This window comes from Opisthocomus hoazin, chromosome 13 (assembly GCF_030867145.1).
Source record: "Opisthocomus hoazin isolate bOpiHoa1 chromosome 13, bOpiHoa1.hap1, whole genome shotgun sequence".
Classification (NCBI taxonomy): domain Eukaryota; kingdom Metazoa; phylum Chordata; class Aves; order Opisthocomiformes; family Opisthocomidae; genus Opisthocomus; species Opisthocomus hoazin.
The window spans coordinates 27,908,017-27,926,476 of NC_134426.1; the positions used below are offsets into that span (position 1 = coordinate 27,908,017).

General features: G+C 44.0%; 1 protein-coding gene across 5 annotated transcripts in view; it reads right to left on the reverse strand.

The window, feature by feature from the left end:
- The window catches only part of SVOP (SV2 related protein), a 29,501-nt gene that overhangs the window by 5,884 nt on the left and 5,157 nt on the right, over window positions 1-18,460 (reverse strand). For all 5 annotated transcript variants that reach the window (XR_012765407.1, XR_012765408.1, XR_012765406.1 and 2 more), the window contains 14 exons: window positions 16,794-16,954; window positions 14,628-14,713; window positions 14,129-14,227; window positions 12,010-12,081; window positions 11,703-11,827; window positions 8,927-8,990; window positions 7,519-7,644; window positions 6,417-6,545; window positions 4,977-5,050; window positions 4,584-4,660; window positions 3,366-3,473; window positions 1,738-1,849; window positions 380-461; window positions 60-149 (listed from right to left, as the gene is read on the reverse strand). Coding sequence is in view for 2 of the 5 variants with exons in the window: in XM_075434325.1 (XP_075290440.1) it covers window positions 60-149; window positions 380-461; window positions 1,738-1,849; window positions 3,366-3,473; window positions 4,584-4,660; window positions 4,977-5,050; window positions 6,417-6,545; window positions 7,519-7,644; window positions 8,927-8,990; window positions 11,703-11,827; window positions 12,010-12,081; window positions 14,129-14,227; window positions 14,628-14,713; window positions 16,794-16,954 (1,405 nt within the window). In the remaining 3 variants the exon portion in view is untranslated. The remainder of the gene's footprint in view (window positions 1-59; window positions 150-379; window positions 462-1,737; window positions 1,850-3,365; window positions 3,474-4,583; window positions 4,661-4,976; window positions 5,051-6,416; window positions 6,546-7,518; window positions 7,645-8,926; window positions 8,991-11,702; window positions 11,828-12,009; window positions 12,082-14,128; window positions 14,228-14,627; window positions 14,714-16,793; window positions 16,955-18,460) is intronic.

Below are 18,460 nucleotides of genomic sequence, written 5' to 3' on the forward strand. Positions count from 1 at the left end.
AAAGCAGGCTCTCCATCACCTTCCTGCGCCTTCAGTCGCGGAAGGAGCCGGGATTTTACCTGTGCAATGAACGGGGTTATGAGGGCTCCCACCCTGGCCATTCCACTGCACGTTCCCAGGCCCAAAGCACGCGTGGCTGTCGGATAAACCTGTGAAGAAAGCATCAGCCCGTTAACCCCAGCGGGAAGTTCTCTTCCATCAGGCTCCTAAATCAACGGAGATGAGTAAGTGGTACTACAGCAAGTTCTGTCAGACAAGGACAACACGATTACCAACTCATAGCTGGGGTAAGGTCCACTGTGAAGTGGTCTTAAAAATGACTTTCCCACCATGTTCTCACCCCCCTTAAACATTCTCATTAGGAAAACAACCTCCTTACCTCAGGAGTGTAAACATAAGCAGCCTGAAATCCTCCTGAAATAAAAGCTCTTGCAATGAAGAGCAGCACAGTAAGAACATTTCTGTGAGAATAAAAAGGAGAGCAGTGTTTGGGATTGTTCTGTACAATCTGTTTGTTTAACTTGGAGGCAAGTGCAACAAAAATGCTAAATCGTCAGAACGATTTCTTTTGTTTTCTAATGAACCCTTTGTATTTTTTTCTGGACCTTTAATATAACAATGACGCCAAACAATCTGCATTCCCACAATCACATCAGCCTTCTAAGTGTATTCATTCTAGCTGACAGCTGTGGCCTACAGAAATAAGTAGCCAACACCTCAGCTTAGCTAAATAAGAAAAACATATTCCACGTTACGAATGGTGCTAACAAAAAGCGGCACGTAAGAGAAGGAAATGAGAGTGCAGCTTTCCTGTTTAAAAGACATGACCCTACGTACCACCTGGCTATTTGCCACTTTGTCAGGTTTCTTAGCACAAGGTTTCTGTACTGTAAGGTTTTGCCCAGTGCCTGAAGAGGTTTAAATGCGGAGAGCTCTCCTCTGGCTGTTAGGTCACTCCCTCGTTCGCCAGCCCCGGGGGACAGACACCGCTGCATGCGTGTGGCACGAAGGCCTGACGCGGCCAGAGGCAGGCTCTCCGAGCTCGGCTGGAAATTTGGTACCGTTAACGTTCAAGGGCAGAGCTGCCAACTGACTTTTCTTTGGAAAATCCGCACAAAGGACAGATACTGGACAACTGAAAAATGTGAAGCCAAGCCAGGCCCCATGGATCTGCAACGCCAGCATCCAGCTCCACCAGCCACGCTGCGTAGCTTTGCGGTTGGGCCAGTCTGTGTCTCTTGCTTCTCACGTAATTGTGCCATAGCACTTAGACCCCCGAGAGCCCGTGACGAGTAGTGAAGCAGTCAGAGCAGCTGAATGGGAGGCAGAGACTGGGCTTGGTTGGGAAGCACTGCCCTGGTAATTCTTACAGAGTCAGCCTGGGGAAGCACAGGTAACGAATGGCAGAGAGCGGTACATGAACCAGCTACCGAGGCTCGGGACATCAGATCTGACTTTAAAATTGCCCAGTGGTTACCTCCTACTCAGACATAAGCTCTTATTCTCCCCTTTGGATTGCTCTGTCTGCAAGATTATAGTGAAGGATTTCTCCTCTCCCGCTTCTTTTAGTTTCCTTCCAAACTCTGGTGAGAAAACCTAACATCATCCTTAATTCTTTCTCCAGTGGAGCAAGACCATCTCACGGCTTTTCAAACAATCACTTCCAGTTCTCCTGCCATAATCAAGAGAGAACACAGATAAATCAGATACACCAGCTGTTCACCATGTTTTACTTACCTTCCAACGCAGAGAAACAGCAGAAGACTGCAAAACGAGAAGACAAGAAAGGACAGAGCCATGGTTTTCTTGCGGCCTATCCGATCAATAATCCACAGCGTTACTAACACACCTGTAGAAGGAGACACGTTGACTGGGAATTGAGCAAAGGTGGAGGCTGCAGCAGCTGGCTTTTAACATAGGCTGGGTTATTCAGATTTGAAATTTTGTTGTCTCTTTCTTTAAAACACTTTGCTGGCAGAGGCATCAGGCAGGGGTGCAGAATGGACTGCCCCAGCCACTGGTGCCACACGAAAGCTCTGTGTTCCAGCTGGTGAGCCTTGCTCTGTGTTCAGAGCCCCACCGGTCCACGCGTCCCCATGCCCACCCACTCAGGGGCTACACGCTGCCGTGGGAGCGAGCAATCAACTCCGACATCTGTCAACCACTGCTTATTGCGGCGGTTACCAGCGCGGATGCTAAAAATGCTTGCCTTATGTCTCATTGGAATATCTTTTGTTCAGCTTCTGACCATTGTTCCCTGCTAATCTTCCTACTTCTCGATTTAAGGGCTCTTTAAAACTTAGTATTTTCTTTCCGTTGCGTTATTTGTACACTGCCATCAAATTATTTCTCACCTGCTCTCTGATAAAGGAAATGGATCAAGCTCTGTAAGTCTCACAACATTAACTACTCCCTCTTATACAACTTTTCCAGATCCTTTTAAAAGCAGACGTACAGCAAGTGTGGGGATTATGCAAGCATCAGGATTGCCAGTGTCATATTCAGAGGTACCCCTGTTTGTATTTCTTACTCCTACCTTAGCATGTCTCAGGACCACATCAGTCCTTTCAGCTATCGCATCAGTCCAAGAGCACATACTCTCTTTTCTGCCCGCTGCACCCTGGCATCCTCCCCAGAACGACTCTCGTGCAGGACAGTCCTCCCGTTACGTGGGGGCTATGCCTATTTACCAGGCATAGACTTGCAAATTTTCACCTATTACATGGCTTTTCTTTGAGCATTTGTCCCTGAACCTATAACCTAGAGCAGTGAAAATAACCTGACCACTGCCTTCACGGGATTATTTCAAACAGATTAATACTGAGAGATCATCTTCTACATCTGGAGAAACGATGGCTACTGCACACTATCTTGCTTGTCCTGTGTCAAACTGTTCATTGAAATTCACTGAAACGGACTGAAAATCATGACTGAGGCTGGACACAGAGTGTCAGGGAGCGAGTTCTCCATTGATTCCCTATACCCACGATCCTTTTAAAACAGTTCTGGAAAGTCATTTATGGATAAAAGTTCAAGGGATTTTGCCCCTTTGATTTAATTGTTGCTTTTCCTCTGAATGCCTAATACGCTGCTCCGATCACCTCCATAGTCAGATGGGCCATTCTAGCTTCACAAAGCAATTACTAGTGATTTTATCTGTAGTGCTCCCACGGGCAGTGAGGAGAGCTACAGCTGCTGAGTGCACTGCATGTATCAACTAGTCCAAGCAAGGAGCTCCAGCGCTGTGGGAAATACATCGGCATTAGGCCGGACAGAAGAGCCAATTTCACTGCTTGTACCTGAGCCCATTCCCACCACACTGAGCCGCTGGCAGCGAGGAACTGGTGCTTCTTATTGTCACTTACCAGGGAATTCTGACAGGGTTGTCCAGAGCAGATCAGTGTAGTCTTCCTCTGTCAGATACTCACAGGTCAGGCTGCACTTTGCTTTAACTTCTTGCCTTCTACTGGATACTGTAGGAGGAAAAAGAAAAAAAATATATATTTTAAGTAATCTGTTCTCTGCTTGCCTTCATTTACTCCTCCCGTGCCTTTATCACTCTTACTGCTGAAACTAATAGCAGGGATGTACTGAAAAGACCCTGCTGCACAGCAGGTATGATCTACATTGAACATACAGCTGGAACTGAACAGTTTATATTCTTATTCGTGGCAGGATGTCTTACCTCTGCAACCATCACTCTTAGACTGAAAACTTACACTTGCTTGTCGGCTACAAAGGCTTAGCTATTTTTCAGTCTGGGGCTCGCGACAGTGAGCAGAATTAACATCAATAATTCAGTTTCTCCTTACATAAATCAGGATACTAACACTTCAGCTATACTTTGAGAAGACTGAAGAATACCATATTTTTGTAAAAACAAGTCTTCTTAAAGGATGCATGCTCCTCGGTGGAGGCTAGCCAGAGCTAGACCTCCCAAATAGGTAACAGACTGTTGTACCAGCTCAGGATCTGTGTCTCCTCCCAGTACTACCCAACCCCCTTCTACACTTCTCCAACAATTAGACAGCTTTCACTAATTACAAGTGAATACAATCATGCCTCCCCTTGGGAATCAAACTTTTTAAGTCTCTGCTTAACGCAGTCAAAGCACTTTTTTTTTTTTTTTTCACAAAAACCTGCAAAATAAAGGGCGATGGTTTCCCAGCATTATATTTTTTCTCAGCAGGTCTTCGTATCTTGAGAACCTGGGAGCTCCACAGCAGCAGCAGCAGCAATCTCCATCTCAGAACTAATTAGGCCTGTCAAATCTGGCAACTTGCATTTATTCCATCACTTTTTTCTCAAGAAGAACAGATACTTTTTCTAACAGGTCCCCCTTGAAGGTTGTCTTGCTGTTTTACATTTTGGGCTCAGAGACACTGCAGGACCTCTCGGTATTGTGCAGGAGACAAGAACAGTCAATCAAAAATGTTTAAAAAAAGTAACCCTTTAAGTGGATGCCTTAAAATTCAGGCTGGCAGCCACAGTCAGCCCAAACTAACAGCAGAAAGTGATCTGATAGAAGATATTCCACCACTTAACAGGGTATGTTTAAAAAGGAAAGATGGACCAGTACTCACTGCTGCAGACGTCTCCTGCTTGGAAGAACTCTGTAGTTAATAAAACTAACCCATAATACGAAAAAGCATTGGAAAACCTGCAAGGAAGAAAACGAGAGAGGAAGTCTCAGCTGGTCAAACCTACAGTAAACAACCTGAATCAAAATTGAACCCACTGTGTGAGGACTTCCACTCAGCGCTACCTCAAAGCTATTTCCTATCAGCATTCAGCAAATGAAAGGGCAATTAGATTGAGAATGCTAGCGATTGGGTGGTTTAATAAATTACAAATCAATAGAGGTTGGGTTTTTTCTGTGAGGAGGAAGTTGCTGTATTTTAGTGATACTCTAAAATACCTCCATTAAAAACCATTTAGAACTGTGCTGGCACTGAGCCTTTTATATTTCCTCTTACCATATAAACCAGAGTAACAATGTGGTCCATCTAAAATGGGGCGTAAACAGGTCCCTCATTTTTCCTCGATCTTCCTGCGGAAAACAAGCAGAAGTCAGAGGATCAGGGCACTCGCTGATCCTGGGCTGGAGGATGCAGAGTGGCAAGGGATAACACAACGCACAGGACGAGAGTCTGGTGTCAGCTGAGGGCTCCTCAGGTTGTAGGAGCCACACCGGAGCCAGGATCCAAGCAAAGAATTCCTCTGCCAAGCAGAATTCTCTAGGAGCATCACCATACCAAAACCAGCTCGTGCACAGGGTGCACTGCTCCTTCACAAGGAAGGTGAGGATCAGTCAGAGCAAGGTGGGGCTGCAAAGAGGCCGAGCAGAGCTTTGCCAGTCCACAGGCGGCATAGGATTCACGTGGCCCACAGCCACCCCTGTAAATCAGAGCAGCCTCTCAGGGCTTCTGATCCCGGGTAAGGTGCAAGAGGAACTACGAGCAGCCCTCCTGCAAGCAGACTCCTTTTAAACTGCGTGGTTCTGAGAGAGACAGAGTGGAGGGCTCAGCCCATAAACCTGTGGTTAAGGAAAAGTATTTTCCCACCCCGCCCTGAAAACAACACCCAAAACGTGGAGAGCATCCCCGCACAGCCCATCAACATCACCGTGACTGAACCAAGCGTTCGTGAAACGCACAACAGCTCAGACCCTCACTGATCCAGACCTTAGAAAATCAAACCTCCGACTAGTAAGACGCTGTCATTACCCACAGGCTCCTGCCTAGCTTTAGAATTTTGCTCTTGTTCAAATCTACAGGTGTCCCTCTGCTGTCCTTCCTTGCTGGCTAACTTTGTACCTTCCTTTTCTTCTAAAAGTCTGCTCTTTGTTCTGTAAATGCAGAACTGCTTTATGTGTTGACAGGGGTGCAAAAAAGTTGGCCATATAAAGCTGAAATGAAAAAAAAATCTCCAACGCAACTCATACAGTAATACACAGCTCAGCAGTAACAGCCTGAATTACTCCATGCATTAGGACTGAACAGGAGCTTCCAGCTTTCCCAGTCCAGAAAATCAAGATTAGATTAAAAATTACGTACAGCAAAAGAGTCAAATTCCATCTTGCCTTATGAGCTCAGATCTGGGAATTCTGATCCAAGTTCTTCAGTAGCCTCAAGGTTTGATTTTCTTTAATAATAGGTTCTTAGAGTGAGGTTAAATAACATTAATGCCCACTTTCAAGGTCCTTTTAACTTTCAGGATTTTCATGTAAATAAAAAAGAGAAACTAACTCTTCCTCACTGTGAAAGAGGCATATATGATCATCTCTCATGTTTTTTATTACTGGTTGAGACATTAAATTTAAACTTAACTTGATTATTTGCTTATAAAAACACAAATGAATGTAGCACAGTTTCACAGCATCCCACGTTATTAATGTGCCTGTTACCTGCACATACCTGTCTGGAAATAATTAATTTTCCCAAAGGCATCGGAGCTCCATTTTCCGTTGCTATCCGCTTTAAAGTGGCAATCGCTTTTTCTTGATTTCCAGATAATACATCATACCTGGCACTTTCTGGCAGCCACTAAGAGAGCAAAGCAGATCACACACACGACGACGTCAAAACCACAGCAACACACAAACTGGGGGTTTTCTTTGTGGGCTTACAGGGGGAAATCTCAGTGACTCCAGCAAATGTCAACTCCTCGTTAGCCTTTTGGAAACCGCAAACCCCCGCTTTCGCCATCAAGACAGAAGTCCAGTCTAAAATCTTTCCCTCTGTTTCTGCTTGAGAACTGTCAGGCATTTTTGCAGGTTCTTAACATTCTACCTTCTCAGTTGGAAGGGCAAAGGGTCCAGGGCAGATAACAAGGTGCTCTAGGCATTTCCAAATTTGCCTTGTTAAGCTCCTTTTGACAACAAGCATGTTAGCACCTGTATCACTGGAAGTATTCCTGAAAATCAACGACAGTGACTAAGGAATACTACGAGCTGCGAAACAACCTGACAAGGACATATATCTTTGAGAAGACTGAGTGACTGGCAGATGTGTTACCTAACAGCACACTGAAGCTCAGGTTTAACCCATACAGTCTTTTTTTAGAATCTGCACTGCACTGTGCAGATTCTACCCCTGATTTGGGTGGATTTTTTAAGTAGACAGTAATTATAAAAGTTATGATTTGGCCAAAATAATTTTAAAATTTCAAGAGTAATCAGGGAAATAGCAACATCTTTTAATAAAATGTTGATTCCACTGAGCTTAGCTGAAACAAAGGCATTAAATTGGAGAGATTTCCAGGCCTGATTTGGTTTCACAAAATTCCAGCCCACCATTGTCCTCCAGCAATTACAGTCACATAAACACAGCTCTCACTGGAATGTTTTTACTAGCGCCCTGTTGCAACAACAGCATTTTTGTCATTATTTCAGATGTTTCAAAGAGGACACCACCAGGGAGCTCAGAACTGTCACGATTCCCTTCAGTCAGGGTACAGAACCAGGTAGCAAAGTGGGAGACGGATGGAACATGCATCTGTCTTTGAAAGAATACCTACAAAACACAGGACAGCGAAGAGCAAAAGTGGGAGGGCAGAAAGAATGAGAAGCCACCGCCAGCCGAGAGTGGGCATCACCAACACTGCCAGAAGGACCTCAAACACAGTCCCAATGGCCCAAAAGACCTGCCAAAGAGAAAAGAAACAGTCACAAGCGAGAACAGGAGTGCTCTTCAGGCCTCTTTCTCTGTAACACTGCGAGGCGTGCTCTCCAGGGACAGCGGGAGAGAGAAATGCCAGGGACATTTCAAACACGCACCACTGTACGGAAACAGACTCCAGACGTTTGAAGGGGGTTTGTTTAAATGTTGCGGAAGCTAAAATGTTCAGTTCTGAAAGCCTAGACTGGACCTTCTCTAAACACTCATGTTTAACTGTAGGTAGCTTCTCATAAGGAATAGACTCATCACCTGGTGTTTCTTAAGCAAAATGACTATTAATATATCAGTCTATGAGTATTATTCCCAGCTACCACCATGAGATTTATGGTATTTTCCTCACCAAAAACCAAGCCACCAAAGGCACAGAGTTTGGCCTGTAGGTGAAAGAAGGAATTGGTATCTTCTTAGCAAATAGTGGAGCCGGCATCCCCTTGCATATCCTAGCCCTGCAGGATTATTCTCCTTTGGATTACAAACCCATTTAGCTCATTCTTTAACACTCCAAATATATTTTTAACCCAGGGTTGCTCAGAGGCAGCCAAACTGTGGCAGCACAAAAGTGACACAGAAAGGGGTAATTCATCTACTGAACTCTCTTTACGAAAGATTAATCAGCTGAATGCAGGACTACCCAGCAGACATCTTACACGACTGGTTTTGTATTGAGCAGCTGTTTCAGTTGGGTGAGGCTTTCCACAAGGACGCTCCTTCCAAACTGACTGATGCAGACAAGGAACGGTGCTGTTCTCTGACCCTTCAACCATCCATTCCAGGGCTGCGAATTTTGCCTTCAAATATTTCTAGGGCCAACTTCTGCTCTCTGCGACTTTGATACATTTGGATTGAATATGGGGAGCTGAATTTAGCCCTGCATTTACTGAACAGTCAGCTCTCTGCTATCCATTACTGAGTTGTAGATTAATTTCACCATGGAATGAGGTGACACCCAACTGCCCCCCCTTGTGCTAACAGCAGCGACTTACGCAGCCCTGGATGCAAGTTAATTGGCAAAAAGGCAGATTCAACGAAAAGAGTGGAGGGTTACACGAATGCTTTATGCTGGCTCTGGTCCTGAGCTAGCACTAGTGTATGGGGATGACCTCAGCTCCACACTAACTCGGACAACCGAGATCTGACTGCAGCTATGTGTGACATTTCCCGTCAGCAGTAGTCTAGTCGGTGAATGGATGGAACCAAGAGCAGAATTTGTCCCTCTAGGGACCGGAATGCATAGCTACACTGCTCACCTCTATTAATAAAATGCATTTTGCTCTGGCTTTCATTGGAAGGAATTCAGCATATAAGGTCACCCTGTAAAGAGTGAACATTGAGAAAAATGTCACGTTAGCACATGGAGAAATATGCCACATTAGCACAATGAGAGAGGTTCAATCATTTCGCTTGCCTTTCATCAAAATCGCCAAACCCGCAGCAGCACCACAAACCCCTTGCTAGCCCTCAGAGTCAGCAAGACTGTGGACACCGGTTCAGACTCCCCTTTCCACGTCAGAACAAACACCCTTGAGTTCATCAGTGCAACGGAGGACAGAATTTGCTCTGTTTGTGTGATTTTGTAACCCTAAGCTAAATGTAGCAGCTCTTGATGCATACGTTTTCACAACCCTGCTCTGGTCTGGGACAGGCATCGTGCCTGTTATTCTCATGTGGTCCAGCAGCATTCAACACAAACTCCTGCTGGGTGAAGTATTTCTTCAGGGCTTTACAACTGGCTCGGCGCATTTCACATCAGTCTACTCAGCCAGGTTTCAATTCTCCAAGAGGTGAGTATTTTCAAGGTCTGATTGTGTTACCGGTATAAAATAATTTGCATTCTTTTATTGTGGGAATTCAAAAAGAAATCATCTCACTCTGCAGAGTCTTTGTTTCATGATTGTGCCAAAGAGTAATGGTAGAGCTTCTCTGGGAGCGTTTCCTGCGGATGAATGCCAGGGCCAGCAGCCAGTCAAGGCTCTCTCATCTTCTTCAGACCCTCCGGGGAGACTTGTTGTTCTTTGCTCCTACTCTGTTTGCACTCCATTGACTCATCCTCTAAACTCCTCAGGCTTTCTTTGATGTTTGTGACAAAACTCCTAACAACTTGACAAATGGTGGATTCATCTCCGAGTAGCTTCCCAGAACTCAGTTCGTCGAAGTACAAAGTTGCACACAGTATTAGATTAAATCAGTAATTAAGACGAAAAGGAAGTAAAACCACGTCATGAAATGTAGAGCAGCCCCCTATGTATCACAGCAGCAAACAGGAGCCCATTAATGCTGTACAGAACTGCCTTCTGACAGAGAATATTCCATCTCTTTGCAAGGCGGGATGTTGGCACTGTGAATGAGCAGTCATGCCCAGTGTTAGACAATATCTAGTAGAAAATCCCCAGCGGAGGCCCCAGCTTCTCAGGTGCAGCTCCTACATACATGTAGATAAAGGGATAGCTGCTACAGTCAGTTAATTTATTATTGCTGGATTCTTTCTTTTTAATAGCACCTTTCTTTCAAACGTCTCCCTCGTACCTACTGTCGAATACAATACAACACAATGCTACTGTTATAATGATACCCATGGCATTCCACTGAAACTCAGCCACTCATACCCAAAGTTACACAGCCGACTTAAGGATATTAGAAAGGAGCTACTTTTCCTTCTTCATATGTATTTATTCCTCTGTCAAAGGAATCACTATCATAGTTCGAACAAGAAGCAGACCCAACAGCAATGGAATCCACTGAGTTCTGTAACGGGCTCTTCGTTGTCTCTCGTTAAGTCACGCAGCCTTCGTGCCTGATCCACCTCTCTGTAGAACGGCACTAGCTGTGCCGTAGCTGTTCCGCCGGGGCTCTGGGGAACATCATTAATATGTGTTTGCACTACAAGGCATTATTAACTCTGATGCTTTGTCTTTGTTGTTCTCCTGCCTCATTCCAGTTGTGCTCAGCTGGAACTGCATGGCAGAAACTGCCTCCGTTGGTCAATGCACAGCAGGCTAAGCACTTTCCTATTTTACATGAACGTTACCCTTTCGCGCAGCTTCTAAAGGTGGGCAGAAAAGCAGTCAAAGAAAATGAATAATCCTGTGATGTTCCATCTCAGCTCTGAATCTTTTATCTGGGAATGGCAATAGAAAAGACAGGATATTGACTTGCCTTGTGAAGAAGTCTATGAGCCATCAATCAAAGTTAGACTCTGATTACTCCGAAATAGCACCTCCATGGGGCAAAATATCAATTATTAATAAGGATAAAAGACTACACAGAGAGAGAATGGCTACACTCTTCCCTTTACATTTATAATTAAAAGCCTAGAGCAGACTTATTTATTCCAGGTGGAAAATGTAGAGATGCTCCTCTTCAGTGAATGGAATGACACAGTAATAGAGAAATATCCCGACGCTGCCTTCTTACTAGAAGCGCGTCTGAGCCATCAAGATAGCTTCAGTGCTCCAGGTTGGGCTGTGTGGTTTTGGAGTTCCAGCTCAGGTCCAGACACGAAAGTCCCGGCTCTGACTGAACAGTAATCTGCAGTTTTACAAACACCAGGAGTCAGGGCTCAGCTCTGCCTCCAAACGCTAGCGTTTAGGTCATGACCGATCTCGCAACAAGACCACACCATCCCCCATGGACTCCGCCAGCACAATCTAGCAATGCAGTGTTTTGGCACAGCTACAAAATGCTGCCTGCTGCGTTCTACCCACTTCTGGGTTGGCTCTTTGGGCCTCTCACTTTCACCACGGCTTACCTGAGGGAATGAGAGACATTTGAAAGGACTTAAGGCACACAGCATACTACATTTAGGTACCCAGTCTGTTCACACAGAAGTCATGATAAATCTGATTCACTCCGGTGATGTATTAGATCTCCTCAAAGCCTTCTCAGAGTTTAATATATTAGTTCAAAAATACTTCAAGAAAAATGGGTTTGGGACAGCTGAACAGAGGCACGTCTTCCATTTGACATAAGCACTTCTCAAATAATAAATAGAAAAGAGAAAGTTTGGTCTTGTGAATATTTACTTACGACTGAGGCACTCCTCCAATCCCAAAGCCCACCAGGCCCCTCAGCACCAAGATCCAGCTATACACGGGTGCAAAACCACTGAGGATCCCATAGTAGAGCGTCCACAACACACTGATCTTTAGGCCCTGTATTTAACAAACAAACAAGAGGAAAATAAAGTCTCTGCTGTAACACAATTCACAAAATGTAGAGTAACAAAGGTAGCAAAAAAGTTGTAGTAAACAAATGACATTTGTGAACATCACGCACTGAAACATCCCCACTGTAGAAATATCAGAACATATTCTAGCAGACGCTGAAGACTTACTGTTTTTCTCCCATACTGGTCTGAAATGTTTCCCCAGAGAGTGGAGCTGGACATCATTCCCACAAACACCACCTACAAAAAACCAGAAAAGAATCTCCCCTTAACAAGAAGACGAGTGAAAATTTCCATATGACAGCAAAGAGAACACAACTTCACAGTGACACTAAAAAATTTCAGCTCTAACCATAGAGCAAACTGTCCAGGTGTTCTGGGTATAGTCCCTTTGCAGTAGAGATTGTTAAAGATAATTACTCTTATAGTGGGATTTTTCAAAAGTCACTCAGCATTAGCCTAACTTCACTGCCATTGACTTGAAAGGGAATTTGCTCTTGCCCGGGAACGGGGATGAGTGTCAGCAGACTGTCCAAGCCAAGGTCTCAGCTTCCTCCAGGGGTGGGCCCATTTTGGGTAGCTGCCTTGCTTTTGTTGAGGTCAGGAACCTAAACACAACATAAATAAACCAAATCTCTGCCGGGCTACTTGTCATCACCTCACCCTTATCGCACCTGTTAACTTATGAACTACTGAATTAGACCAGTGCTGAATATTTTTGAGCTTTTGATAAATGGAAGAAAATTAATTATAAGAAATGACTGAAGAGCACAATTTGCCACTAAATGGAAATCACTGTCTTGTTTCTGGGCTGGGTTCTTTTTTACTGAAGGGTTTTCATAACCCACAAAAAAAATCTTCCGTCTGCTTCACAGCAAGGCCCCACTGAGAGCTTCACTAGCATTACTGAGGGACCAGGCAAGCGGAGACAGGAGCAAGTGCCTGGGTTGGCAAGGGGAAGCAACTCGAACCCCTCAAGCCAGCTTTGAAATTAAAAGATCCATCCAGTGACAAACCAGCCTGACACTGGAACGTGTGCTCTGGTATTATATGCATGGAAGATGCGGAGTCCTCCAGTTCCAACGGGCATATTACTGAACCAAAGCTGATCAGCACTGCTCCAGGTCTGCAAGAGAGAGCTGTTCTCGGAGCCCCGTGCTGACGCAGTGCTTCTCAGCCAGCTCACCTCCAGTCTCCTATTGCCATTCACAGAAGGCTGTCTCAGATTTGAATGGAGATAAAATTAGATCTTACAACTTTAGAAAATTTTGAAAAAAGACTGAGGTGTCAAAGAAAATATATTGTACCCTTTTCAGAGCTGACACCAGAAAGTGTAGTTTATTCTGTACACGGGGAGAGGAATGAAATCCTACTCAATGAAGGTAATCGCAAAACCCAGCACGTTTCCTCCATCAGACATGAAAAACATAGGAATTTTGTCTGAGAAAGAAGCACGTACTCAAGGAATAAGCGGGGTAAGAAGCAGTTCTGTTTGCCAAAGCTTTTGTCCCATGTTCACTGACCCCTTCTCCTTCTGATTTTGCTCACCAAGAATAAATTATGCTTAGCTGAAAGAAGGAACGAGACCCTCCTTCAGACGGGCTGGCTGCATTCAGGCATGGGAAAGGACACGATCTTCACCGATTTAAATCTACTGAGCATTCGGACCAATTTACACAAGACCACAAACGGCATGAAAAGCTAAAGGAAAAACAAATGTAGGATTTAAAGTGCATGCCATACAACAGTGGTGTATGCTGACAGAAGGGTCCCAAAACTAGTTTTCTTGTCCCTAAAAGCATGTTTCCAACGTCACAGCACAACACTTAGAGGTGGTATTGTAAGAGCTCTGCTTGCAGAGATCGCTGGATGATCCACCTCGAAAAGCGATTGCTTGCTCTCTCTCATGGCTCCCGGTCTGTGTATGTACAAGCGAGCTTAAATGCAGTGAGAGAGAAAGATTTTTGAAGAAAGATAGCAAAAATTTGCCAATCCTTTTCTTCAATAATCAAATGGTTTGAATTTTAGGATGAGTCTGAGTCAATTCATATATTTTCCTGGAAATTAACATGAAACTTTGAACCTGAAACTTGCACAATTTCCTCATTTCTCACTGAGTTTCATTTCTTCAAGCTCTGGCCTTTAAAAAAGACTCCTATATTCTTCTGAGCCAAAGGCAACCGGCAAAGGCCATGAACAGATTTAACTCTGGGATACAAAGCATAATGTCTGAACAACGAGTGGAAAAACCGTACAGAATACAGGAGCTGTCAGTTATTTTTCCTACCGATGTGAGCAATGCAACCTGCCAGCTTGGTAATCGCCACTCACAATGAAGCTGAGGAGCTAGGATACTTAAAATCATCATTTCCATAGCATCTGCCATCTAGAAGGGTAAGAGAGAAACAAAAATCAACAACTGCCTGAAAATCACATTGACACCACAGTAATATACCTTCTTGAAACGAACCTTGTTTCTACTGGTGCCATTCCCCTGTTTATTGCCACCCTGCTCTAAACGGCGACGGAAGCAGAGAATCCAAATGATTTCTCAAACCCTGATTTACAAGAACTTCAGAGACATAGAAATCAGTCAGTTATTCATCACCCCCCACCCAGCAAGTTTGAGTCCAGCTGTCATTTTAGAATTTCAAGTAAATTTCCTTCTTTATTGTACCATTACCTGCTTGGAGACTTTTTGTCGACAGAGAATGGCTACATGATTTGAAACCACTGAGATTCTCTGACTGATGATCATGCAATTTCCCCTGATAACAATTACTTGCCCATGCTAATCCAGTAATAACGGACAGCTTCCACTGGAACTTTCCAAATCCAATGGCTTCCACCGCATCTTCCACCATGAAAGTATCTGGAAAGAAAACAATTCTAGTGCAGAAGTGTATTCCTTTCCTAGGAAGAGCCACCCCTTGAGACAGCATTTTCTGTGAACGCGATCACTTATTAACTTGGTAATCTATTGAGATCTAAAACATACAACAGAGAGCTACTTAGCTTTTATACAGTTCCTACTCAGGAAAATCTCTATGTTCTTCAGGAATTGTGCTAAAGCCAAAATCATTCTAAATATTCCTAGAATATTTTATTCACACAGAAGTAAATCAGCGTAGCACCAATGACCCCAGCACAGCTTCATTCTCTTACTCCTGGCAGTGACTCTGCCAGCCACCGAATCACAGCTTCCTCTGGTGAGAAGCATATGAGCTGCACAACAGCAGACAGCAATACTACACATGTGAGGGAAAGTGCAGAAGAATATTTGATTGCATGGAGAGTCAAACCGTAATTATTTGGATCGAGAATTTGTCCAAGACACATCCATCGTAAAACATACTTTTGTGATGGTTCTTGTTTCCCACACGTTGTCATGACCTCATTATTTTGTTCTGTCTGAAGAAGCTGAGATATCTTCAATTCCTTTGCTCAAGTGTCAAATGAAATATGCACCAAAAATACATTTTGATATTCAAGTTGTCTAAATCAATTAAGTCTCAAAGTTTTAAGACTTCCAGCAGTACACTCACCACGGAAAAGCTTTATCTAGCTAAGAGATGGACATCCTCACAAAGCAAAAGACAAGAGCACAAACCAAAAGGAAATCAAACAAAATCTAACTGATAAAATGGAGCATTGATGTCGCAAGACCTCAGTCTGTGACTCCAGCCCAGGCATTGGATGTGATGGCACTGAAGCTCGGCGTATCGGGTTGTTGCATCACTTGCACTGATTTGGGTGATGTGCCAGCTGGAATTCTACATGGATCTGCAGATTGCACGGATGCCCTGAGTCTTTTGAGAAGCTCACTGAGCTCAGTCCATGGTATTCTGGCTTCCAATTGCATTAACTGGTTAATAAATAAGTCCCTGGGAAAACAGCCATCCTACAACATTTTAGGACGCCTTGTGCTGAGACCAACCCAGCACTTCTCATGTCTTCTAAACGGGTGTTGCCTTCAGGGCTAGGCAGAAAGCGGAGGCTGGGATCTACATTCGCTCTGTCCCTCCTGTACTCTAGGCAAGAGGCGATGTTTTAGGAGCACTGACCAGTTCTAAGGGAAACTAAGTCAAACCCCCTGTATGAAATAGGGGCTGACAACTGGATACACAACTCCTTAAAAAGGTCTATTACTGGTGTCCTGGTTTCGGCTGGGATAGAGTTAATTTTCTTCCCAGTAGCTGGTATAGTGCTGTGTTTTGGATTTCATATGAGAATAACATTGATAATGCACTGATGTTTTTAGTTCTTGCTAAGTAATGCTTATCCTAAGTCAAGGACTTCTCACTTTCCCGTGCTCTACCGACTGAAGCCGGGAGGGAGCAGAGCCGGGACAGCTGACCCAAGCTGGCCAGAGGGATATTCCACACCACGTGATATCATGCTCAGTGTATAAACTGGGGGAGTTGGCCAGGGGCAGGATCACTGCTCAGGGATGGGTTGGGCGGCGGGTGGTGAGCAACTGCACTGTGCATCACCCATTTTGTATATTCTAGTATTATTATTATTATTATTATTGTTATTATTATTATTATTATTATTATTATTATTATTATTATTATTATTATTATCATCTTCCCTCGCTGTCCTATTATTTATTGCAACCCAGGAATTTTACTGGTGTTGTCCTGATCCTCCTCCCTATCCCACAGGGAGGGGGTGTGGGTGAGCAAGTGGCTCTGTGGTCCTTAGCTGCTGGCTGGGGTTCAACCACAACAACTGGTAACATAAAACCCAACACATAAAGCATCCCTCAGAGAACAAGGTAGCTAAACCACGATTTTCAGGTGTAACACAATTTGCCTGTGTTGCTGTTTCCTTCTTTTATGTGGGGATCTTTAACTTCTCTAAACCCAGTGCATTCAGCCTGGTTGCACTATGACTGAAATGAAGAGGCCACAACTTTGTCTTTACAGAAAAACAAGCAACCTACTCACCATCAGTTGGGTTGGCAAATTCCTTTGGCACTGCAGCTCCATCCTCCAACTCAACAGGCTCTAGCTCTGTCCGAACACCCTCAATCTGAATTTCATGCTCTCCTGAAACGACATCCTCGTCTGACCTTGAGCTTTCCCCCGTGCGGCGAAACTTGACCACCCTAAGAACACAGAAACAAGGATGAATACTTTGGTGGGTCTTTTCCAGGTCGAAGCTGCGTTTGGTTAGGCTCGAAGTCCTGTTTGGTCAAAGAGCAGCCAGGTTCCTCCCTGCTCTCCTGTCTCCATTTCACACTCACAGAGAATGCTTTGACTTTTATCTGTATTTACTTTTAGGTATGGTATCCCGTTGGTTGCTACTGGCTTTGGAAAAACTGCAGAGGTGATATGTGATATAATCATCATTTGTGTAAAAAGAGGATGTCATCGTGCTAACATACAAAGTTATAAAAACATACAGATTGTAAAAATATGATGAAACTATATATATTTAATGATAACCATGTTTTGTGTACATTTATTATGAATTGGACATAGCTGTGTCACTGAATTTCAGGTGCTTTGTCCTTGTAGGAAGAACCCAAATTCAATTTTCCATATTGCTTTCATAAGAATGATTTGTGTCTTAGCAGCAGAAGTCCTGAAATTTGTCAGATTTTTAAGCATTACTTAGTGAAGTAGGATGCATAAGATACCTCAGTGACTTGACTGACTTTTTTCCACTATGGGGATGATTCTGTGACTACAGGTATGATTGCTTCCATCTCTTGTCTTAAACGGAAGTATTTAACATTATGTAATTAATTAAATTCATGTATTTTAAGAAACTATTTGATTTCCAATACTTGGTTCATCTGTGCATTTTTTGAATCTTTTAGGTAATGAGGTGGGACAGAATAAGAAAGCGAATCAAAGGACACTGCTTTTTTCATTCAGCTGAAGTCAAGACTGAGGAGCGTACCTGCCTGCCAGTGACAGCCCTGGCACAAGCGATGGCGGCTGTCACCTGGGTGCCATGCTCGCAACTGTCTCGGGTTTATATCATTTCTGGCACTAGCTGAGACAGCCGTCTAACCCCTGCAGCAGAACGAGACACGGAAACAGATCTTTGCTAACTCGACACAACTTTCACGTTTGGGGCAGAGTGATTCTGTGCAAGGCTTCACGTACATAGCCAAGGTCCGTCTTCCATCAGCGAAGTTTCCTGTGACCAGACAAAGATTTTGAAGCAGATCTACCACAGTTAAAGTAACAGATTCCTCAGGCTTCTTTCACTTTACCTGCAACACCACTGTAACTTTTTCACTTTGGCAACTGACAATTTCTTGGACTTCAGTGAAACAGTTTTTTGGAAATGGATTAAATCAGTCTTGCTGCTGCCTCTTCTGACTTCCAACACTTGAACATTCCAATTCTATAACAAAGACTAGCAGAGAGCCTCTTGAACTTCAACTTGATCCCTTGGTTTAAGGGTCAGCAAAACTAAACTATCGGCAGCCTTGCCTACCGCAGCTGCAACAAACTGACACGCGTGTATGACACCTCCAAAGGTGATCTGAAAGACTTTCCATATCTGGCAAGACCTCAGCTCCTATTTTCTCCTACAAGCGCTGATGACACAATCCATGCTTAACGTAAGGACAAAGTGACAGGCAATCTACAAAACT